General features: G+C 40.7%; 2 protein-coding genes across 4 annotated transcripts in view; one reads left to right on the top strand and one right to left on the bottom strand.

Annotated features, from left to right (window-relative positions):
- Positions 1-12,329, bottom strand: part of SUSD4 (sushi domain containing 4) — a 158,618-nt gene extending 146,289 nt beyond the window's left edge. The window contains exon 1 of one of the 3 annotated variants that reach the window (XM_077149160.1): positions 12,239-12,329. Coding sequence is in view for 1 of the 3 variants with exons in the window: in XM_077149154.1 (XP_077005269.1) it covers positions 4,650-4,713 (64 nt within the window). In the remaining 2 variants the exon portion in view is untranslated. Of the gene's footprint in view, positions 1-4,635; positions 5,073-12,238 lie in introns of those variants that run through there. The other 2 variants (XM_077149154.1, XM_077149156.1) reach the window with 2 other exon arrangements.
- Positions 12,330-13,872: 1,543 nt separating this feature from the next.
- Positions 13,873-15,977, top strand: CCDC185 (coiled-coil domain containing 185). Its single transcript, XM_077149150.1, has one exon. It carries the CDS (start codon positions 13,963-13,965, stop codon positions 15,790-15,792), a length of 1,830 nt encoding a protein of 609 aa, XP_077005265.1. The 5' UTR covers positions 13,873-13,962; the 3' UTR covers positions 15,793-15,977.
- The last annotated feature ends 9,854 nt before the right edge of the window (positions 15,978-25,831 follow it).

Raw genomic sequence — 25,831 nt, 5'->3', positions numbered from 1 at the left:
TTTTGGGGGGTAAGGAGACCATTATGTAATGTTCTGGTAATTTAATACTGATTTGAAAGCACAAGAAAATATGGGGGAGAAAAAGATAAGCATAGCACTGACAGAATCCTTTTGAAAACAGAGGTAATACACATCTCTCTTCACAAGGATGTCTTTCGACTGAAGGCTTTCCCTTTGGAGGATAGGGGAGAAATGCCCAGTGTGTCTGTTTGAATCTGTTGTGTACCCCAGTGTTCTAGTTTGCTAGCTGCCAGAATGTGATATGCCAGAAACAGAATGGGAATTTTATAAGTTGTAAGTTTACAGTTCTAAGGCCATGAAAATGTCCCAGTTAAAGCAAGTCTATAATGATGTCCAAATTAAGGCACCAACAAGAGGTTACTTTCACTCAAGAAAGGCCCGTGAAGTTCAAGGTCTCTCTCTCAACTGGAAAGACACATGGCAAGCATGGCGACATCTGCCAGCTTTCTCTCTCCAGGCCTCTTGTTTCATGAAACTCCCCCAGGGGTGTTTTCCTTCTTCATCTCCAAAGGTCTCTGACTGCGTGGGGTCTCATGGGTCTCATGGCTCTCTAGCTTTCTCAAAAAAATGTCTCCTCTTTTAAAGGATTCCAGTAAAGTATCAAGACCCACCTGGAATGGGTGAAGTCACATCTCCCTCTAATACAAGGTTAGTCCCACAATTGGGGGAGTCACATCTCCATGGAGATAATCTATTTGAGTTTCCAACCTATAGCACTGAATAGGGGTTAAAAAAAAGGCTGCCTCCACAAGATGGAACCAGGATTCAAACATGGCTTTTCTAGGGTACATAATCTTTTCAAACTGGCACACCCAGAAAAGCCAAGTTCTTTAATTCTCATTCAGTATTGCTGGGTGGAATCTTTTTTATTGTTTCCATGGGGATGTGACCCACCCATCAAGGTGGGGTTGCTTACTGGAGCTCTTTAAGAGGGAACCATTTTGGAGAGAGCCAACAGACCCCAGGGAAACCAATGAAGAAGCCTGGAGGGAAAGCTAGCAGATGTGTGCCTTTCCAGTTGAGCAAGAAACCCGAACAGCATCAGACTTCTTGAGCCAAGATATCTTTCCCTGGATGTCTTAGTTTGGACGTTTTTATAGCCTTGCCTTAATTTGGACGTTTTCATGGCCTTTTACTTTGTAAAAGCTGCCAGAATGCAATATACTAGAAACAGCATGGTTTTTTAAAAAGGGGAATTTATTAAGTTGTTACAACTTAATAAATAATAAAATTGTAACTTAATGAAGTTGCAGGTCAATGATGGTGGGGCAGGAATGGGAGAGGTGGGGACAAGGGGAGTTGAGGAATATTTGCTCCACCACAATCATTCAAGGACCCAGTCAGAAGGCAACTATGTCCATTTCCACACATGGTTTCCAAAAGTCTTTGGTCTTTGACATTTCAGCCCATAGGGGAAAGCAAGAAAGGCTGATATGGGCCAGGTCTGTAAGTAGGCACATCTTTTCTGCCCACATTCCATTAGCAAGAGTGAGGTCACATGGCCAGCTAGTCACATAGCCACATACGGATGCAGAGGGAGCTGGGAAATGTCATCTGAGGGACAACTCTATTCCTGGGTAAGAAGACAAGCTCAGATTTCAATAGGCAACTATCCACAGGCTGTAAATTAATATGCATCCACACATTTATTTGCTATTTTTTTGGAGAGAGGGTGCTTTCTTTTTATCTGTACCATCTGCTTAGATAGTAAGCTCTTTCAGGGTAAGGACCATCGTGTTCTTTAACTTTTGAGTCTCCCCTCAGCAATGCATTCTGTACCCAGTGGGGTTTTTAATAGATGAGCTTCTCACTAAAATGATCCTCAAGTAACTTCAATATGCAAAGATGGTTGCCACATCAGACCCCGGCATAAATATCTGATATTTAGAGTATAGTTTCAGTTTGTTAAATTTAAATCACTAGGGGAAGAGGGAGGGTGGAGAACAGAAGCAGAAATATTCTCTGATCCTTTAGCCTTTTTATTTAATTCTGAATTGGGTAAATTTTCATTAACTTTAAGCTTTGGCCCCTATATAGCAATATTTGGTTCTTGGATTAAATCAAACAGATGTTGCTAATGAGAAAGTCCAATTTTCTTTTTCAATTGATGACCAGGTAAAGATAACCCAGTACTTTTAGAAACACTTTCAATCATTAATTACACAAGAAATGTTATTTTCCTGACCTTTGAATTGTGTCTCATCTTCTATCACCTTGCCTTTTCTTCTTAGTTTCTTAAAGACTTTTACCTTTAAAACTACTGTCAGCTTGGCACAAATATTTTCCTCAAGATGGTTAATGCTTAGTGACACCAGAGAAAGATGTAGGAAGAAAACAAACCTCAGCCATGATATCATTTACTCAACATACATGCAGTATTCTTTGAGTGCCTGAGATGTGCCAAATATAATGAAAATCCATAAAAATGCAAATAGACTTCATCTCACCATTTAAGAAGCACACAGATATAAACTCGGATCTACATTTCTTATACATGTAATGTCTTTATTCAGTCACCCATTCATTCAACAAATATATATTGAGCACCTACTATGTGGCAGGCACTTCTCTAGGTGTTAAAAATACAGAATTGTGCAAAAACAAACAAAAATACCTGTTCTTCTGGAACTACATTGAAGTAGAGGGATTCCTACCCCTCTAACTTAGAAATGATTTCTTTAACCTGTAAAGACCCTGATATTTTAGTATCTTTCTTTTGGCAATTGATATGGTCCTACCAGATATATCTAAGTTGTCAAAGAGGAGGGACTAAGTTTTCAACTTTATATCCCCCATTATTCCTAGGACAAGGCTAATAAAAGCATATCCACTAAATGAATAAATAAATGAATGTCTTTTCACAGAAGTCAAAACCCAGTAGGTAAAACAGGTGAAGACCCAGAGGAAGCTGACAATGCTCTTCTCACCTCCATTCTCCAAAGTCAACGAAGTATTGCATCCATACCTCCTACCTGGTCTGGGATGAAAGGATGCAGGAGAGACTACATCAACCCCTGAAGAGTGCATCATGAATAAATTTTGCAATGGTCTTTACATTATGATTTTTCATTTTCAGAGAGATAAGTTTTGGAGGTAGTAAAAGCATGAGAAACAATATAGAAAACTTGAAGGCACATTTGGGAAATTATGAATAATCTCTTGTGGTTAGAGAATATGATGTTATTAGTCAGGATTCTCCAGGGAAACAGAACTGACAAGATATATCCCCCATTATATATACATAAATATTGTACTATCCCAAAGCTATATATATTATGAGACTTATTATATTGGTTCCTGTGACTATGAGGATTGGCCAGTCTGAATTCCATAGGGCAGGCCACAAGCTGGGAACTCCAGTGAAGGTTTTGATGAATTCCCCAGGAGAAGCTGTCTGGCTGAAGTAGAGAAAGGCGTTCTTCTTTCTGACTGCTGAAATAATCAGTTCTCCTTTAAGGCCTTAAAGGAGACTTTAGGCTTTAACTGATCATATGAGACTTCACTCATTGATGAGGCTTGATTGTCATGTAATCAGCCATAAATGCAGTCATCTGATGGATGATTTAAATCTGTGAAATTTCTTCACAATAATAGTCAGGCCAGTGCTTGCTTGGCCTAGTCAACTTGACACATAAACTTAATCATCACATATGCGTATTTGGGTTGGTTTTGGGGAGGGGGTGGCTGTCAGAAGTAAAGGTAGAATGTCATGTTGGGGCCAACATGTTAGGAATTTTAAATGCCAAGCCAAGGAGTCTGAACTTAATCCAAAAGACAGTGGGGAGCCATGGAAGGTTTCTGAGCAAGGAAGTATCATAATCAGTTCTGTTTTCAGATATTTGTCTTTGAAGAAGATTGATGGGTAGAATGGAAGAAGCAGTGGAGCAGGGTGAGAGGACAATGGGGAGGCTATTGCAATAGTCCAAGTAAGAGGTAATGAGGTGAGAAAAGAGCAATGGCAGTGGGGGGTGGGAAGCTCTGAGAAAGGAATTATCAGATCTCAGGGACCAGTATGTGTTGAGGGTGAAGGAGAAAGAGGACCCAAAGATAACATAAGATTTAGAGTCTAGGAGACTAAACTATATACCGCTAACCAAAGTAGGGTTCACAAATAAAAAGGAGATTTTACGAGGATTGTTGGGAACTCAATTTTGGACATACTGAGTTTGAGCTGCTGGAGGGAAATATGTGATAGGCAGTTGGGAATTAGCATCTGGGAGCTTTGAAGAAGGTTCAGAGTTGAAGTGGATCCATAAGTTGCTCCAATGCTGCCCCTTAAAGATGCACTTGCTCAGGAAGTCTACAATAAAAAGAGGAAAGACCCCAGAATGAACTTCTGGAAATTTTACTGTAACTAAAAGAAGGAATGGAAGGAGGGAAGGAGCAGGGAGGGCAGTCAGTGAAAAAGGAAAAGGGCAATGGTTCCCAAACTATAGAGGGTTAAAGAATCATCCAGAGATAAAATGCAAGTTCCTAGGCCACTTTACAGAGAAATAAATTTACTAGGCCTGGGTAGGGTCTAGAAACATGGTGTTTATAAGGCACAGTAGCTTCATAATCTATTGATGCATAACAAATTGCCCCAAAACTTAGCTTCTTAAAGCAATAACAAACATTTTTTATCTCACGGTTTCTGTGGATCAGGAATCTGGAAGTGGTTCTGCTGGGTGGCTCTGGCTCAGGGTCTCGCATGAGGTCACAGTCAAGTTGTTGGCTGGGCTGCAGTCATCTGAAGACTTGCCTGGAGCTGAGGACCTGATTCCAGGGTGAGTGTTTCTATCATATGGCAGCTGGCTTCCCCCAGAATGAGTGATCCAAGAAAGCAAGGTGGAGATCACAATATCCTTTATGATCCAGCCTCAGAAATCAAAATAATCATTTCTGTGAAATGCTGTTAGGCACAGAGGTGAGTCCTAGTCAATATGAGAGGAGAGTTCACAAAGATGACAAGAGACAGAATCATGGCAGTCACCTTGGAGGCTGTCCCACACCTCCGCATCCTTAGAGTGGGCCTGCTTCAGCTCTTTGAGTGGGTGACTTTGGGAGAAAAGAACACTGTGAGCTGCCTGCTGAAAATTCTTCCATAGTATGACAAACCTGCTGGGTGCAGAGGCAGGAATTTTAGTGGGCTGGGGGTAACCTACCCTGCCAATGTCATTGGCAAAAGTTTCACAATGCATGGCATAGTACAGTACATGCACAGGCAGCAGTCATGGCCAACTGTCTATCCACAGCCTTCTCCTGCAGCACGCTCTTCACTCCCTTTTACCGTTCTCAAAAAACAAATGCCCTTTTGACTTAAAAAATCCCAACTCAATTTTCACAAAACAAAATGAAACTTTTAAAAAAACACATTTAAAAAAAGTTTCAACAAAATGCATTCTTTAAAAAATGTATATTTAGTTTAATACCTATGTTATGTTGTGGGTTAAGAGATAACTCCAACTTGGATCAGCTATTAAGTACAACTATTTTCCCAAGTTTCCACAGGGAAAACCTTTTCACATGTTTTAAATTACAAACTATTTGTGAAAATCACTCAAAAATAAATATTGCCTGTTTTTGTGTTTCTCCGTCACCGTTGGGTGATCTACTAACTGCAGCCCACTGTAGAAGTGAATTTCCTTTCTCTGAAAATACTTATTTCTTGTCCTTTCTTTATTCAAAATAATCTGTTAATTACCATCTCCTGCCTTTAATTGAAGTAAGGTTACAAATGTGAAAATCCTAAGATGTGGCAAATCTAGAAATGTTTTAAATCCTCTGAGGCTCCTTTAACCACACATAATTTTCACTGCTTATGGGGACGCAGTGCTAGCAGTATAGAGGTGAGGCATGAAGGCTGACTCCATTGCTAACTAGCTTTATGATCTTGGGCAATTTTCTCTCTGGACCTCAGGAAAGAACAGCCCCTAATTTACATTGTTCTGGTAAAGCATTTATAGCAATCCTCCTAATACATGCTCACTATGTGTCAGTCATCATTTTTACACATCTAACCTCCATACACATGAAATTGTGGGTAAGTGATTGTTTCCATGGAAACCTAACTTTCATATTTCTGGCTCTTATCTCACAATTTTCTTTTTAAATAAAAGAAGTTTGTAGGCTACAATTTTCATTTTAGCACTGCATTAGCATAAGTTTCCCACTTATTGCCTGGGTGTTTTTATAACTTTTTTTTTAATGTTTTGCAGTTCTGGTATTTTTTAAGTCCATACCTCGTAGGCATGTAGAGAGAGTGGTCCTGTTTTTTATTCTCAGGCACTGTTACTTAGGGGCATCTGTTTTTTCCTGTGTAGTAAGGGAAAATTGGGGGTGGGATGTGAAAGATCTGAAATCCTATAAAACTGCACTACAAAGCCATATTATGAAAATTAATAATTTATAGATCATCCAGACATTGATTAAAAAAAACTCCTGGCCTAAATACTATCTTCTTAGTAAGGGTGATTTCAAAGCAATATATTTATATTTCATTTAAATGACAATTAGCTAGATTTAAAAGTTTTCACTAACACTATGCATATTGGGGAACCTCAATTACCTAGAACAACGCGTCTAAGAAATATAATGCAAGCCATGTTATTGCATTAAATAACATGGCTTGCATTATAAAATGCAAAGAAGCCACATTAAAACAGGTAAAAAATGTGACATTAATCTTAATAACATATTTTATTTAACCCAATATATTCGAAATTCCATCATTTCAACACATAATCAGTATAAAAAGTATCGATATTTTACATTCTTTTTTTCTGTACTTTGTCTTTGAAATCATCAGGTATTTTATACATACAGCACACAGTGAGAACCACCCACATTTCAAGTGCTTATACCGCAGGTGTCTTACTGACTGCTGTACTGGACAGCACAGCTCCACCTTCTAGCTCCCGTTTAATCCATCCGGGAATTAGGAGTTTTGCTGAGATAAAATTTGAAGTCATCACAACAACTAACAGTTTGTTTTCAGGAAGGGCATAGAGTAAATTTCTATTCCAAAGATTAATTTGGGTTTTCTGGGGTCAGAACACGTTTTGTTATATTTTCCAGGTCTCCAACAAATTAAAAAAGAGACTCAGGCAGAAGGCCCAAATATTTAGGCATCCAGTGATATGCAATCAGAATTTTTTCTGCCAAGTAAAAATGAGATGGATTGTTCTTGGTATCAAGGGAATGCTTGGCAGCTCAGCATTTGCAGAACATCTCTTTTATCTGCCCCATAGAAGAGCTGACGGTGGCATCCAAACTTGTGACCCTCCAAGGGTCTTAATCAGATGCTAAAGATGCAGGTGAGGGGGATTTTCTGTGCTTAAAGGCCTAAACTCTCCTCAGGATGTAACTGAGAAGTAGGATTTAGGGGATGTTTCTGATTACTGAACCATTATATCCCTTCTTAATTTCTGGTGTATTAGAGTAGACAGAGGGCAATACCTGAAATCTCTGAACTGTGATCCAGCTGCCTTGATCTCTGACAATGATTATATAACCTTTATTCTGGGCCCTTCTGATTGTAAAAACCTTGAGACTTACCCTCACTTGTACCCCTTTTATCCAGTTTCTCAACTTCAGAGTCTTATGATCACTAAAGAAAGCCCCTAATATTTATTTATTTTTGTTTTAAAATTTTTTCTGTTATTTTTTTCATTTTTAATTTATTCTTAATTTTTCCCCTAATATTTATTAATGAAAGGCCTTTGAGTCAGCCCAGAACTAACCCACCCCAAATCCAAAGCTATCTTGATAAACGAAGCTAGATCCAACCAAGATCGACCAGCCTGACATGTATAGTAGCTTAAGCTTTAACCTATGAGTGACCTTTCCCTCATTATAATACTAAAACTCGTGCTTACCGTCACATTAAGGCCACCATTTTCTTACATACATTCTGTGACTAAGCAGGTACTCAACCTGCACATGCTCAACAATTAGATCATCTAACCCTGTCATCTTGAGCCTCTGTGCTCGTTATCCTAAAAATTGCCCATCTTTTGATACTATAAAACTATCAGAATTACTGCAGTTTGGGGAGACAGATTTTTAAGCCAACAAGGCCACCTGATCTCCTGCTTTGCATCTAGCAATAAACTCTTCGAAACCCTGGTGTCACGGATCGACTGTTATGTGCATGGGGGAGAACCCACCACTTCTGTCAGGTATCAAGAAGGACCCTCAAGAGGACCCTCGGGAAAAGTTTTCTCTTCCAGTTTTTGTCAGTCTATTCCAGACATTCTGTTTTCTGTTCTGTTGTGGAGTTCACTTCTTATTACAGATTCTGTTACCAGGCAAAGGTGGTAGATTCTTCCGCTGGTGCACTCAAATGACCAATTCCTGAGACATCAGGGTTTCAAAGAGAGAAAAAGTTTATTGCTAGGTGCGATCAGATGGCCTATTGGCCGAAAATCTGTCTCCCCAAACTGCAACAATTCTAATGGCTCTATAGGATTAAAAGACAGGAGGTTTTAGGATAATGAGTTCAGTGACCCCAGATGATGCGATTAGAGGTGATTTAATTATTGAGCGTGTGCAGATTGAGTACATGCTTAGTCACAGCATGCATGTAAGAAAATGGTGGCCTTAGTATGATGATGAGCATGATTTTTAGTCCTGTAATGAGGGACCAGTGACTTAAGGTTAAATTCAAAGCTACTGCACATGTCAGGTGGGTCCATTTTGGTTAGATTCAGTTTTGGCTGTCAACTTTGGATTTGGAGTGGGTTAGTTTTGGGTTGACCCAAGACCCTTCATTAAATAAACATTAGGGACTGTCTTTAGTTATCACAAGACTGTAAAGTCAAAATACTGGATAAATGGGTACAAGTGAAGGCTAGTCACAAGGTTTTTTAGAGTCACAAGTGTACAAAATAAAGACTATACAAGTATTATCAGAGATCAAAGGGGGCTGGATTCAAAGATTTTCAGGTATTTCTCTCTGTCTATTCTAATATATCAGAAAGTAAAAAGGAATATCTATATAATAATTCAGTAATCATAATCATCCCGTAAACCCTAACTTCTCATTTATGACAGGATGGCCAGTTAGGACAACGGTTCAGCATTTTGAGAGAGTAATCAGGAGCACCTAACCAGGACAATGGGCAGTGGGATAGGAAAGGATGGATTCAAGGGACAGTCCAGAAGTAGAGGTCTTGAAGATGGATTCTGGAGAAAGAGGGCTTCTAGCCTGGGTGCCTGAGAAGATGGTAACTAGCAGTGACAAAAGGTCTCCAGGGTGGGTGACCTTGAAAATGATGATCCTGGAAATTAGGTGGAAGAATTGTAACCGAGAAGTTAGGATTTAAGGGATGAACATGATGACTGAATCATTATATAAATATTCCTTTTCACTTCCTGATATATTGGAGTAGACAGAGGGAAATGCCTGAAATCTTTAAACTGAAAGATTTAAACCGTCTCAGGAATTGGTCATTTGAGTGCATCAGGCAAAAGATTCTACCACCTTTGTCCTGTAACACTGTCTCCAATTTCCCTCCCCGATTTGTCTTCCACATGCCTGCCAGGATGAGCGTTCTAAAATACAGATTTGATTATGTCACTTTTTTGGTTTCAAGACTTTCATTGACTCCCTACTATTGTCTACACTGTAGATTTTAACCCTTTTAAAATTATTTATTTAATTATTTTGTGTGTGCATGGTCCGGGAATTGAACCCAGGTCTCTTGCGTAGAAGGCGAGCATTCTACCAGTGACCCACCCGTGTACCCCTGAACCCTTTTTTATAAGGAGAAGAATCCTGATTTATTTCAATAAGGTGTTATAAGAAATCCTGATATATAAAACATAAAATCTGAGCTGCTCTGGGTAAGCAGGGACAGAAGCCTCAGAGCCTGCCCTAAAGGACCTGAGCCCTATACCCTCTGGAAGAGGAGTCCTGGCACTCTTGTGAACACAGTTGGATTCTGCTGCCCAGTAGGACAAGGCCCAATGCTCCTTGGCATAGCATTCAAGGCCCTAAGGAATCTGCCCAGCCTACCTTGCTAGTCTCACCTTCTGCCTCTCCACTGAAAACCCCAGCCACCCACTGCACCCTTACCCCCTGTTATATAGTAAAGAACTTGGTTGGGCTTTATTCCCAGTTCCTAGTGGATTTTCCCATGACAGAAGTGTCTTTGTCATTCATGGCAGCCTTTTGTCCACACCTGATAGTTTATGCTAATGGGATGACTCCGGGTGAGGGCTAGCCATGTGCTTAGAGGGTTGAGGCTTTGAGCCACATCATATCAGCTTGACCTCCAAGCAGGAGAAGGCAGCTGGAGATTGAGTTCAACCACATGGGCATTGATTCCATCAATCAACCTATGTTACAAAACCCTAGTAATGACTCTTGGCACCAAAGCTCTAGAAAACTTCTCTAGTTGGTAACACACATCGATGTGCCGGGAGGTTGACAGACACATCCTGACTCCATGGGAAAAGGACTTGAAAGCTTCACATTGGGGTGCCCTCCCAGACCTCACTCACCCTATGTGTCTCTTCTTATTCGTATCCTTTTTGCTATAATTAGACCAATCATAAGTATAGCACTTCTCTGAGCTCTAAAAGTTGTTCTAGAGATTTATCGAACCTGAGGGGGTATTGGGAGCCCCAGAATTTGTCACCAGTTGGTCAGAAGTATAGGTGGCCTGGGAACCCCCAAACTTGCAGTGTCTGAAGTAAGGACAGCTGTTTGGGGGCCTGTGCCCTTAACCTGTGAGATCTGACCTAACTCCAGGTAGAGTCTGAACCTCATTGCAGTTGATGTCTAAACTATTGCAGTTGGTGTCAGAAGTTATGCACCCTGCCACCCAAACCATACATGTCCCCCGCTGGGCCAGGCCTATTTGAGGCTCCATGCCATGCTCATACAGCTTTTCTACCTGGTGTGTCCTTCTGCTCATCCCTGTCTTGTGATGTCCTCCCGGGTTCAGCCTTATTATCATCCTGAAGGGAACCTTCCCTTATGAACAACCCAGCTAGAATTAACCTCCCTCTCTCCTCTAAGAATTCAGCTATGGTCTCTACTTAACCACTTACTCCACTGAGTTCAACGGGATCTGTTTCTCCCAGCAGTGTTGTAGAAAGGGCCCTGACTTATCTAACCTTGGCCCAGACTTCCAATAAATACTTATAATAGTACAAGGTTAATACCATGTCCTTTATTCCATCCTCAGCAGAAGTAAGTGAGTTACACTCAATTCCATGATGAACTCTGAGAGCCGTCAGAGGAAGCAAGAGGCCAAAGAGCCCTGAACCAGAAATCTGAGCCCCTGGTTTCTAATTCTGGCTCTGCTCCAAACTAAGTCTTTAAATTCAACTCTACGCTACTATGGTTTTAGTGCTTTTGGCATAATGATAATAATGATTCTAATAACTAATATTTATAGGGCAGCTATCACATGCCAGGCACTGCTGCAAGTATTTTTCATGGATTAATTCATTTTTGCTTTACAGAACAAAGGCTGAAACTGAATCATTAGATTGAACCACTTTCTCCAGTTATATTTGTGACTGGAAAAGCCCTTACAGATCATCTCCTCCGGCACCCTCACTTTACAGGTGAGGAAACTGATACTGGAAGGTCAAACAACCATATGAGGTGGCTCAGTGGGTGGCAGCGCTGGCAGATGATAAGTCTCCTGGCTCTTGGGCACAATACTCCTCCTCTGAGACAGGATGTGGCCCAGATAAAAGCCACACTTATCTATGCAAAATGCCTTCCAAAGCTTTAACAGACAGATAAGAAACTCAAGAACCAGCCCAACTCAATTCATACCTAAATATTTCCTAACTTAGAAAAGTTAAGCAATTCCATTTCAAATTTGGTTTAATTAATTTTTTTTTACCTCCCTGGTAAGGGTTGCTATCACATAAAATAATCTCTCTGACAATCTTATGAGTGGTGCCAATAGAAAATTAAGAAAGGAACAACTTCTTATTGCCAGCTATAGATGTGCTACTGACTGCAAAGGAACCTCCCCCCACCTCCCCGAGAAGCAGCAACTTAGCTCCTCAGCTGATTTAGTTAAGGCTGCTCACCACATGGCTTCAAGGACATGGTGGCCACCATCCCATGACATACATCTGATCACAATTTTCAAAGCACGCCTCAATTCATGGTATGTTTCCTGGGAGGCAACATGATATCGTGGAAAGCACTGAACCTGAAGTAAAAACTTCCACCATTGTCTGAATGACCTTTAAGGATTTCACTTACTAGGGCCCAGTCTCTGGTTTGTCCGAAGGAAAATAGATCAGTTCCACTGGTCCTGCATGGCTGGCATTGCTGCAAAGCTCCAAGGAGATGTGGATGAAGGGGAATGTGGCATGTAAATACTCCTTTTTTTTCATTAAGGAGTGCACAATATTTGGAGGTTAACCAGGAATGTCTCTCATTGTACTCCAGAGACAGGAGATGACTTAGCCAAGCTCTACAGTGCCTGGGGTCATGAACTTTATCCTTTACCTAAGCTATTTTAGGGTTACATTAATTTCATCCTTCTTTTCTTAAGGTAGGAATCTGTAGCAATTTTTAAAACTCATACAATAATTTGTCTGAAAACTTTCAACTGAAGCCTAATGGGACATAAAAATAGCATTTATTGAGTGCATAATGTATCAAGCTCTTGATATATAATCCTCTGACCCTCAAAACAGCCCAGGGAGATGCTGGCATCACCCCCACCTCACTCCCATTCCACCTGCAGAGAACTAAGGGTCAGAAAAGATACGTAACTTGCCTAAGATCACACAGGTGAGAGGTGGCAGCTTAGATTCAAAATTGTTTTGCCAAATTCCAAATCTTATGCTTTTCCCACTAGGCCACGGTGCCTCATCAAAGAAATAACAATTTCACAAAATTTGAAAAAAAAAGGACCAAATAAATATAAAGTGATATTAGCATGGCATTCACTGATGTTATTTCAGAAATGTGCACACCACATTCCTATTTTGTCAAAAACAGCAAACACCGTATTAGAGGGAAAATACAACCATTTTTTTCCTGTTGTAAAACTTCAAAAAGTAAATATTTAAATATACTTTGGTGTCAATTACATTCACAAAGTTGCACTGGATTATATATTTGAATGTGTCTGGAGAGAGAAATTTGAAGTTATACATATATTGCTAGAATAGAATTTTTTTAAAAAAAATCCATGGAACTACACAACACAGTGAACCCTAAGTTAAACCATGGACTATAGTTAATAGTACAATTATAAAAATATGCTTTCATCAATTGTAAGAAATGTATTACGCCAACGTAAAGTGTTAATTATAGGGTGGGATGTGGAAATCCTGTATTTTATGCCTGATTATTCTGTATACTAACAATTTCTCTAATAAAAAAAAATCATACTTTGGACTTGCTAAAGTAAATGTCAAAATCATGGTGCAGTGCATTAATGTGCTTCCATAACTGCTTAATTTGAGTACATTGTACAAATGCACAGATGTGGGGATGGTGACTCACAGCTAAGGGTATCTCAGCCACTCAGAGGACTCCTCATCCCACCCTCTCCCTACACCTCGACCCCCCCCCCCATTCCATTCTGGGGGGCGAGGCAATCATCCGGACTCTTAAAGCCCCACCACTTTGAAATGTACAAATAGGAGTTCAAATTCCTGCCTGAAACACGGGTGGGGGCTCACAAAGCTCCCTCGGTTCTAAATGTCACTCTGATTTCCTACAACTCCACCTACCACCTGCGACCTCCGTCCCGGCCCCCTCCCTGTCCCAGCTATTCTCCCCTCTCCCAGTGTGCGGGGTGCGGCGCTGGGTGATGACTGCAGGGACCTGGTGGTGCCAGGCGCATTGTGAAGTAGCCAGAGCGTCACAGGCGACTTGGGGCCCCGGGATCCGAGGGCGGGGAGGGTCTCCGCAACGCCCCTGGAGGCGCCGGCACCGTCGCACAAACTCTGGGCGCACCCAGAGGGAGCATGGCAGGCCTCGGCCGCTTCTCCCCGCGGCCCTACCTGAACCTCTGGGAGCACCCGGCACCCGGCACACAGCGTGCGTCGTCCGCGCGGCTAGCCGAGTCTGGGACCTGGGCGGAGCCGGCCCTGAGCGCCTGGGCCCGAACCCGGGTCGAGGGGAGCGAGGCCGAGGCGCCCTGGGAGACGCTGCACCCGCGCTGCTCGCTCACCCTGCGGCCCCCGAGACTCCTGTACTCAGACACACCGCAGGAGAGCCGCAGCCTGACCGACGTGGCCCGGAGACCTCCGCACCGGGCCAGGAAGCTACGGACCCGCAGCCGGCGCCTGGAGGATGCCTGGGGGAAGGCAGAGGCCAAGTCCCAGCAGCTGGGAGACGAGGGGAACAAGCTGGCCTGGCAGACACAGACCCAACTGCAACTCCCACAGCCTCAGCCCTATCAAGACTACCCTGCAGCTCAGGCAGACTCGCCCCCACCTAACAATCAAGAAAGGTATGCTCCCTTGAGTGGAACTTTTGGGAGGTGGGCTGTGCCGATCTGCAGAGGTCTGGACCACCGTTCCCACAGTGGAGTTCCCACAGAGAAGTCTTCTGTGTCCTCCAAAGAGTTCAGGACACCGTCAACCAATGTGTACACCCAGAACAGGGACAATCACGAGCTGACTGGATCACTGGCCAGCCATTGCTCCCAGTCCTCAGGATCCAGTCAGGAGATCCAGAGCCAGCAAGCCCAGATTCTCAAAAACAAGCTGACAGAGGCAGTGATCTCCTCCGCAGACCAGAAGATTGTGGACCTGGTGCTGGTCCGGCTCAAGAAAGCCCAGCGGATGCGGGAGCTGCAGCAACAGGCAGCTGTAGCCTGGGAGGAGCTGAAGCGCTCGGACCAGAAGGTCCAGAAGATCCTGGAGAGGGAACGCTGGCTGCTGCTGCAGCAAGGCCAAGAACGGTGGCACCAGGAGAAGGAGCGGCGCAGGGCTCTCCTAAGCTGGGAGCAGCATAGCCCAGAGGCCAGCCTGGTGAAGAGCATGATCCAGAAGGAGAGCCGGTGGAAGAGGCAATTGGATAACCAGGAAAATCCGCTCCGGGAGAAGCTGGAGACGGCCTGCACCCAGGCCAAGCACCAGAAGCAGTGCCTGGTACAGCAGTCGGGGGAGCAGGAAAGGGTGCTACAGGGCCTGCAGGAGCAGAACAGCCTGCAGCTGCAGAGGAGGTTGGAGCAGGCCTGCTACAGGAGGCAGCAGCACAACGTGGAAGACAGGAAGAGGGCTCAGGAGCCCAACTTTACTTCCTTGGTCAATCACCAGGCACGGAAGGTCCTCATGGAGTGCCAGGCCAAGGCTGAGGAGCTCCTCAGGAAACTGTCCCTGGAGCCGAGGTCCCAGCAGATCCATGAGACCCACAAGTGCCTGCATAAGGAGCGTCACCGAGAGCTGAGGAACAAGTCCCAGAAGGAGAAGTATTTCCAGCAGGTCCGGTGGCGTGCAGAAGAGTCTGAGGAGCAGAGGAAGGTGCACAAAAGGATGCTGATGGAGTTGGCAGACCAGAAGATCCAGCAGGCCAGAAGCAACGTCCACAAGAACCTCAGGGACAAAGTGCAGCACATTCGAGACCTCAGCATCCTGCGGGAGAAGCATCATCACATCCTGAAGCTGAAAGCTGAGAAGGAAGAGAAGTGCCACATTGAGGGCATCAAGGAAGCCATTAAAAAAAAGGAACAGAGGATGGAGCAGATCTCTCAAGAGAAAGAGGCAACCCTCCAGGAGTTCCGAAAGATCTCCAGGGCCTCTCTGCAAGCGAGAGACCAGGCGAGGGCCCTTCACACCAGCTCTCTTTGAACAGATGCACTGGATGCCCAGTTCTGTGCCAGCCAGCAGAGAGGGAGCTACTGAGAGCCTGAGGGTAAATAGCTTGCAGCCCTTGTGGCCATAAAAGAGAGGTGGAAATGTGATTCACTTTCTAATCTGATTATAATTGAGCATTGATTTTAAAAAGTATATAAAGTAGCTGCAATTTCCTCTCATGAACTAGCTTATTGATTTACTTGGATATTTTAGAAAAACGGGGATAAAAACTTTGGAATTTTAAGATAACTACTTGACTTTGTACATTTTTATTTGAATAGGAAACACTCATTCCAGTAAATCGATAAGCATACGTCAAGCATACGTTGGAGGAACCAAAGAAAAATCTACCATTGGGGATATAGTTTATGTGTTGTCTTAGTAAAGCATCCTGCCACAGAACTTGTAAAGAGTTAGGTGTGAAGTATCACTCATAAGAAATCTCCAAGTGAGATAAAAAGGGAAGGTGGGGAGCATGTTCTGTGACAAACTAGATTTGAGAGCCCTACAGATTATAAATCCCTCTTGGGAGATCACAATGCACATTAACATTTTTTTTTTTTTCAATCGTGTATGCTGTATGGCCAGAGTCACATTTCATTCTTTTTCCATGTGAATATCCCATTATTGCAGCACCATTTATTGAATGTTTTGTTTGCTTATTTGCTTTTGTTTGTTTGTCTTGGAGAAGTACATGGGCCGGGAATTGAACCTGGCTGGGTCTTCTGCTTGGTAGGCAAGAATTCTACCACTGAACTACCCTCGCATCCCCAGCACGTTAACATTTTAAAGGCTCTGAAAATAATTGCAGGAAAGTAACTCATTTAACTTAGTGTCTTTCACAAACCATTGAACCCTTTTTTCTCTCAGATCATTCCAAGGAATCGGTGTTCTTCCAGACATGTTTAGAAAAAGTTCCTGCCAAATGATGAACTTCTTAGGCTTTCCCTCCGACATTAATATGAAGAGTTTAGAATTCCATCAGCACTACTTTACTGCTCAACCAAAGCCGAGGTATCCAAAACTTACTGGAATCTATTTGGTCTGTTTTTTGTTTGTTTGAATTTGGTCAGCCCTGACCAATCTTTTTTTTTTTAGTTTTAAACTTTTTATTGGAATATAATAGACACGCAGAAAAGTGCACAAAAGTGTACAGCTCATGGAATTCTTACAAACTGAACAAACTTGTGTAACCAGCTCCCTAATGAAAAAACAAGTACCAGCACTCCAAGAGGTCCCCCCTGTGTCCCCTGCCAGTCAGCTCTTGTCCCCCTCCTAACCTTGTCCTGAAGTTTGTGATGTAGTGAAATGGAGTATTGGGAGCCAGAAAGACTAGGACAGACCTAGTTAGACACATTCGTGCCACTAGTCACACATCCTCACTTTTACTAGAGATTTTATAATTTAAGGCAGGTCATAATGAGGCTTTATTATTCTTTCTTGAAGCTTTACTTCCCTCTGATTGCGCTTAGAATTTCCAAGAAGCCATCATAGTTTATGATAACAAAATTTACAGAGCAGTTCATGTTCCAGGCACTGTGCTAAGCTCTTTGCATGCATATCTCATTTAACCCTGACAACAACCCTGTCAGGCAGACAAATCCTTACTGCACAGAGAGGGACTGGAGACTCTGTGGGGTATAGAAAGAAACTGGCCCGGCACCCGTTCCTTAACAACTCTGCTCCTAAAGTCAGGTAATTACCTGCTGCACTACTAAATCTATGAGAACTATCTGATAGGAACAAATTAAGAAGAAAAGATTTAAAGTAAAAATTATAGATTTGGGTACTATTTTTAGTGTTCTCCATAGTTACAGTCAGGATTGCCTGTAACTAATTGGTCATCCTGTCGTGCACCTGGCCGGCTGTCTCCCTTCCCAGCCCAGTATCCCAGGTGGGCTCCTGTCCCATAACCAGGGGTCCAGTCTGCTGAGCTTGCTGCACCCACAGTCACTCACTGACAGTTTTGAAATGGAGAGCCATTCTAACCTCCCTGCTGCCTGGAGTCCTGGCCAATCCCATGGAGTAAAATTCTAATGGAATTTGCCTTCTATTTCTCCTCAGTCTCTTTTGAAGGAGGCATATGATATCATTCTGTCTACCCACATTATGTCTAATTGAACTGACCAGGATCTAAATGAATGACTAAGCATGACTCAATAACCTGACATCTTTAAATGAAGGAGCCAAAAGTGAAGTAGACGTTAACCCACCATATCTCAAAGTCACCATCAAAACATTCTAAATATTTTGAGCTCTTAATGTAACATTTATCTTTTTAAAGAGAGACAGAGAAAAAGAGCAAGCCCCATTGGAAAACTTCTGGCTTATTGAAATGAAATTAAAAATTCCCTGGCAAGAAATTTTATGCAGAGGCCAGTGTGAGTTTCACTTTCTCACCATGAGTAATGGAAACCAAGCACTCTTGGTTTCCTGGGCCCTGTTTCGTGGCCCTAACTCCCCTGTGCCTGCTGCCACCAGAGAGGCCTACTGGGGCCCCTCACTATTTTGCTCAAAAATGTTCCAGGGGCCCCCTGTTCTCTGAGTAGGGTCTTGGACATCTTGCCTCAGTTTCCTATCTTATACTCTTCTCCTTACCCACATTAATCCTCTATTCTAAACAAATGCCATGTGCATGCCAGGCATTCTAGGGTAGTACATGAGATGTTTCAGACAGACCTAGGTGTGAATTATAACTCTTCCTCTTCAGCAAGTGTGTGACATATGTGACTTTGGGGAAGTTACCATGCTGAGCCTCAGTTTTCTATCTGTAAAATAAAATGATACCCACTTTAAAGGGATGCTGTGAGGTATGATTAAATAAAACAATCCATATAAAGTATTTGGCATAATTCCAGAACCTAATGCATATCTGGTAACTAACTACTGTGGTAATTTTATTAATAATATCGACCTTGTGCCTTTGTCAATTCCATTTTCCCTACCTTGATGCCTTCTCTCCAGTTGCCTTCTCCCCACTATACAAATCTTGATCTTTCTGAGCTTAGCTCACCTTCCATCTCTTCTGTGGAATATGGGACCTCCTTGGCTGCACTATCTTCGTATCACCCTTCCATGAAATTCTGCATGGCTCACTGAGCACTTAGCCGTTGCTGCTTTGCATGGCATTTCCTTTTTGCAACCCACATCTTGGCTCCCCAGCTAGACAATATGCTATTTGAGTCTAGAGTCATGGTCTTAGACTTCTTACATACCGATGCTTAAGTTGATGGTCAATATACACTCAAAAGGAAAGCTATTAAATAGAATGTTTTAACCCCATTGTTTTGACCCCATCTCCGTGTCCTATGCCTTTGGCTTTACTGATGTTCTTTCCTCCGTGCTTCAAGGAGGAAACACATTTTCATTCTTTTATCTAATTCTTTGTAAATATCATTGGTAGAAACAATCAGAACAATTATTTTAGAAAATAGGTAGACATATTTTGCTATTTCTCCCATAAATACAACTAAAACCTCTGAAAAATAGATTAAAACAAACATAAGGAAACTCTGACAGGTGGAGAGAAGACAAACTAGCTAACGAACTCAGAACACAAGGAATGAAAGGTAAGTTTCCTGGGTTTTCTTTTTGCCTCGTGTACCCCAGATTTGTAGCAGAAGAAGCCAACAATCTAAAAATGCCAATGGGTACAGAGAAAGAAAACTCCCAACAAAATCCTGTTCTCTTTAGTTAAAGGACCAAGAAAGGAGCACCATAACCACATTGAAAACTTTCAGACAATAGCATTCTACTCCAGCCAAACACCACAGAAAAACCTGTGGCATCACCCGCACCAAGTTGACAATCCGGGTGGGAAGCATAGACTTCTACCCTTCCTAGGCTGTAACAAGGTACCTGCCCTCCATTCCCACTTCCACCCCTCGGCTAGAGTGCTTTCATAGAAGGTTGAGTTGGGAGCTGGGACTTTCATCCCTGCTGCCTTTCCACAGCAGGGATCAGCAGGGACCACATGGGGAGCCTGCATGAGGCACATTTCCCTAGAGGGCTAGTGGAGAACAAGAAATCCACACAGAAATAATAAGGAGCCCTCCATCTCAGCCGTCAATGGAGGCTGAGTGTGGAGCCTGGACTTCTACCCCAACTGGCAGTAGCAGGTGGAAATCATGCACTATTCCAGGAAAATCTCAAACTACATGGAAAAAATAATAACAGATGCTAATACTGACATGACAGAAATGTTGGAATAATCTGAAAGAGGTTTTTAAGCAGCAATGATCAAATATAATCCAATGAGGAGTTACAAATACACTTCAAACAAATGTAAAAGTTAAAAAAACAAAAGGTCCTTAACAAAGTCTCAGCAAAGAAATGGAAAATAAAAGAATCAAATGGAGGTTTTAGAACTGAAAAGTACTATAGTTAAAATAGAAGGCTTTGTGGATGGGCTCAACTGCAGAATGGAAGGGATAGAGAGAAAAAAAATCAGTGAACTGGAAGACAGAACCATAGATATCACCCAGCCCGCACTACAGAGACAAACTAGAAAGAAGACAGAGTCTTAGAAACCTAAGGGGCTATAATGAAACATCTAACAGTCATGTCATCACAGTCCTGAAAGGAGACAGCAGGACTAAAAAAAGTACTCAAAGAAATGTTAGCTGAAAACTCCGCAAATTTGGTGAGACAGAAACCTATAGATTCAAAAATTAAAACAAAAAATAAACAACAAAAAAAAAAAAAGAGGAAAAGAAAAAGAAAAAAAAGGGAAAATGCAAACAAATCCACTTCAAGGAACATGATAATTATCTTCAGAAAACTGAAGACAAAAAATTTTGAAGTAGCCAGAGAAAAATGTCATCTTACCTCTAGGGAAAGAAATAATGAGAATGACAATGGAATTCTCATCAGAAACCATGGAAGCCAGAAGTAAGCAGCACAGTATTTTTCAACTGCTGAAAGTACTTTCAACCTGGGGGATCCTATACCAAAAATATCTTCAGGATATTTCTCAGATGAAGGGAACCTCAGATAATTTGTCAGCAGTGGCCCTACTCTACAAGAATGGCTATAGGAAGTTCATTAAAAAGAAAGGAAATGACAAAAGAAGGAATCTTGGAATATAAGAAACACAGTAAGCAAAAAGCTAGCTAAATGCAACAGGCTTTCTTTCTCCTCTTGAGTTTTCTACATTATGTTTGACAAGTGAAGCAAAGATTAGAACACTGTCTGATATGGTTCTAAATGTAGATGGAGGAAATATATAAAGACATTATTAGAAATAGAGAAGAGTAAAAGGACATAAAGGGAGGTAAAGTTTCTAAACTTCACTAAAACTGGTAAAATCACACCACTAGGCCGATATTATACATACACACACACACACACACACACATATATAGCATATAAATTTGTATATCAAGTGAAAGAGAATTGACATCTTCACTGTGTTGACTCTTCCAACACATGAACATGTCTCTCCATGTGTTTAGCTCTTTTATTTCCTTCATCAATATTTTGTAGTATTCAGCATCCAAATAGTATAAATTTTGTTAAATTTATAACTTTCTCATTTTTTATCAATTTAAAATTGCATTTTATTTTAATTTTCAGTTTGTGCAATTGATTTTTGTGTGTGAATCTTGTATCTTGTGGAACTCATTAGTTCTAGGAGCTTATATAGTTTCCCTTGGAATTTTTTTAGGTAGGCAATCACATCATCTGCAAATAAGGTCAGTTTTATTTCTTCCTTTCTGATCTATATGATTTCCTTTCTGATCTATATTTCTTCCTTTCTGATCTATATCTAGATCAGATCTATATCTATATCTTCCTTTCTGATCTATATCTTTTATTTCTTCCTTTCTGATCTATATGATTTCCTTTCTTCCTTTCTGATCTATATGATTTTTTTGGGGGGGGAGGGAGGGATTAAAATTATGACTTCCTTTTCTTGCCTTATTTTACTGGCTAGGAATTCTAGCATTGTGCTGAATTAGAGTAGGAAGAAGGAAAATACTTGCTATATTCTCAAACTTCAAGGAAAAACATTCAATCTTTCACTTGTAAGTATAATGTTTAACTATAGGGTTTTTTGTAAATGTTCTTAATCAGGTAGAATCCCTTTCTTTCTATTTTTTTCTGAAAGTTTGCATCATGAAGGTGTGTCAAATTTTGTCAAATGCTTTTTCTTTGTCAACTAATATGATCATGTGATTTTTTTTCTTTAGCTTGTTAATATACGATCATATTGATTAATTTTTACACATTAAACCAATCTTGTATCCCTGTAATAAATCCTACTTCGTCATGGTGTATAATTCTTTTTATTTTTGCTATATTCTCCTTGATAATATTTTCTAAGGATCTCTGCATCACTATCATGAGGAATATTGGTTTGTAGATTTTTCTTTTCTTTTTTTGTGCTATCTTCATCTGATTTTGTTATTATGGTAATACTAGCTTCATAAATGAGTTGGAAAGTGTTACCTTCTCTTATGTTTTCTGGAAGGGATTGTGTAGACTTGGTGTTGATTCTTCTGTAAACACTTGGCAGAATTCTCCAGAGAAACCATCTCTGCCTGGTGATTTTTTGTGGGGGGGAGGGAGGGATTAAAATTATGAAGGGAATTTCCTTAATAGTTATAGGGCAGTCCAAATGATCTTTTTAATAATGACTGAATTGGGATTGTTTGTGTTTTTTGAGGAATTGGTTCATTTCCTCTAAGTTGTAGAATTTATGTGTATAGAGTTGTTCCTAACATTCCCTTATTGATCTCTGCATGTCTCTAAGACCTGTAGTGATATCCCTTTTCATTGATAATTTGAGTTCCTCCCTCCTTTTTTTTTTTTCGGTCAGTCTTGCTAGCAGTTTGTCTATTTTTATTCAAAGAACAAACACTTTATTTCATTGCACTTTGTATGCTTTCAATTTCATTGCTTTTGCTCTTTATTTTCTTTCTTTTACTTGCTTTGGATTTATTTTGCTATTTTCTTAGGTTCCAAAGGTGCCTATTTATATGACTGATTTAAAACTTTCCCTCTTTTTAAATATCCCAGCAAGATTTTTTTTTTGCAAACAGATAAGACTATTCTAAAATTTATATGGCAAAAAAAAGGAACTAGAATAGCTAAAACAATTTTGAAAAAGAATATAGAGGGAGTAATTAATTTACCTGATTTCAAGATATAACAATGGTGGAAGGACAGGCACACAAATCAACAGAATAGAGAACTAAGAAATAGATCCATATTAAAATGTCCAACTGATTTTCTTTTTGTTGAGGTAACATTCACATAGCACAAAATTTACCATTTTACGCATTTTAAAGTATACAATTAAATATTTTCAGTGCTTTCACAATGTTGTACAGCCATTACCACTACCTAATTCTGGAATATTTTCATCACCTCTTCCCAAAAAATCCACACTCATTAAGCAATCACTCTCCATTTATGGCTCCCTACCCTCAGCTCCCTAGTGACCACTAATTTTCTTTTTGTCTCTACGGATTTCTTTATTCTGAACATTTTGTAGAAACGGAATCATACAATAGGGCCTTTTGTGTCTGGCTCTGTTTACTTAGCATAATGTTTTCAAGGTTCATCTGTATTTTAGCATGGATCTGTATTTCATTCCTTTTTACAGTCAAATAATATTCCATTGCGTATAATACCATATTTTGCTCATCCATTCACCAGTTGATGGACATTTGGGTTGTTCCACTTTGGGGCTGTTTAAGAATAATGCTGTCATCCAACTAATTTTTGACAAAGGTACATAAGTAATTCAATGAAGGAAAGATAAATTTTTCTACACATGATGCCAGCATAAGTGGACATCCACTTGGCAGAGAAAACCTGTCTCATAACTTATACAAAATTTAACTCAATGGATCATAGACTTAATTTAAGACATGAAATTGTTCAAAAAAATTCAGGAAAATCTTTGAGATCTAGGGATAGGCAGAGTTCATTTATTTGACACGGAAGCACAATCCATAAAAGGAAAATTGATAGATCAGACTTATTTAGATTTTAAAAACTTACACTGTGAAAGACTGTTAAGAAGATGAAAAACCAAGCTAGAGAGTAAGGTAAATTATTTGCAAACCACACATCCAACAAATGACTAGTATCTAGAACATATAAAGAGCTGTGAAGGTTAACATTAAAAAGGCAAGCACCGGGGAAAAAAGACAAAGAATATTTAAGTTCCATCTAAGGGGCCAGAGAGATGCCAGCAAAACTGAGCTTTTGGAGGACACAGTTGAACACTTGTTAAAAAAAAAATGTTAAAGGATATTAAAGCATAACACATGCACCAAAAATACATTTTGAATCTAAAAAAGTATGGTATCCCAACTAAACAAATGAGCATTTGAAATAAAAAAGGCAAGCAATCCAATTGAAAACGGGAAACCGCAAATTAAAACTACAATGAGATGTCGCTACTCACCTACTAGGATGATTAAAATAAAAAAAAACAGTGACACTACCAAATGCAGATGCAGAGAAGACTGGATTGCTCCTACCTACACTAAAAAACAATTTCACAGTTTCTTTAAAAAATAAACATCCGACTATCATACAACCGAGTAATTGCACTCCTGGGCATTTATCTCAGAGAAATGGAAAATTTGTGTTCTTCATTTACATGAATGTTTATACCAGCTTTATTCATGATAGCCCCAAACTAGAGACAACCCAGATGCCCTTCAATGGGTGAATGGTTAAACAAACTGTGATACGTGCCTACGATGCAGTACCTCTCAGCAATAAAAAGGAACAAACTATTGATACTTGCAAAAACATGAATGACTCTCCAGAGAATTATGCTGAGCGAAAAAAGCCAATCCCAAAAGGTTTCATACTGTGTTATTCCGTTTATATAATACCTTGAAATGACAAAATAGAAGAAATGAAGACTAGATCAGTGGTTGCTAGGGGTTAAGGGAGGGTGAGGTGGGAGGGACTTGAGGGTGGCTATAAAAGGGCAACCTGAGGGATCTTGGTGGTGATGGAAATGTCCTGTGTCTTGACAGGATCACTTCTGTATCGAGGTGATGATATCGTGCTCTAGTACTGCAAGACATTACCAGTAGGGGAAATTGAGTGAAGGGCTCACAGGAGCTCTCTTAATTATTTGTTACAGCTGCAGGTGGGCCTACAATTATCTCAAAATAAAATTTAAACACAAATACAAAATAAAGTTGGCATCACGAAAACTGTACCCTATATATTGTTAGAAAAAAGACTGGCTGAAAAAAATAACTTTTTTGGGGGGAGGGCAACAATGAAAGCCTCAAAAACTGACCTAGAAGAAGTGTTAGAAATTTATTAACACAAAGTAAACTCAAAAATGCTAAATCATCAAATAGTGACATTTGTTAGTGACTGAAATTGAGTGATGGAACCAAATTTTCCTTACAACATTGAGATCTGTAGAATATGATCTGGGAAAACTGAACTTTCTAGAAACAATTTTGTCTTAGTTTCCTAGCGCTGCTGTATCAAAGTTCTGCAAGCCAATGGTTTTAAGCAACAGAAATTTCTTATCTCATGGTTCTGGAGGCTAGAAGTCTGCAGTCATGGCAGCAGGGCCATGCTCCATCTGAAACCTGTAGGGGAGAATCTTTCCTTGCCTCTTCTAGCTCCTGGTATATGCCAGCAATCCTTGGCATTCTGTGGCTTGTGGCTGCCTCTGTCTTTACCTGACTTCTCTCCTGTGCATGTCTGTTTCTTCCTCCTCCTTATAAGGACACAGTCACATTGGATTAAAGGCCTACTCTACTCCAATAGGACCTCACTTTTACTTAACTAATTCCATCTGAAATTATCCTATTTCCAAATGAAGTCACATTCTGAGGTACCAGGAGTTAGGACTTCAACATATCTTTTGGGGGGTTGCAATTCAACCCCTAACAAATTGCCACAAAGGAAGGTTCACATGGCAGACGCTATAATTGGTCAAATTTGATGTTGCGCAAACTACTGTTAACTAAATGCAATTGATCCAAATGCAAATTTTTTTAATAAATTTAGATAGAAGCAGAAAAGTTTGGAAACAGTG

The sequence above is a fragment of the Tamandua tetradactyla genome, chromosome 2 (assembly GCF_023851605.1).
Source record: "Tamandua tetradactyla isolate mTamTet1 chromosome 2, mTamTet1.pri, whole genome shotgun sequence".
In the NCBI taxonomy this organism is placed as follows: Eukaryota; Metazoa; Chordata; class Mammalia; order Pilosa; family Myrmecophagidae; genus Tamandua; species Tamandua tetradactyla.
Note: the sequence above shows the minus strand (reverse complement) of the source record. Positions and strands in the feature narration are given on the sequence as shown.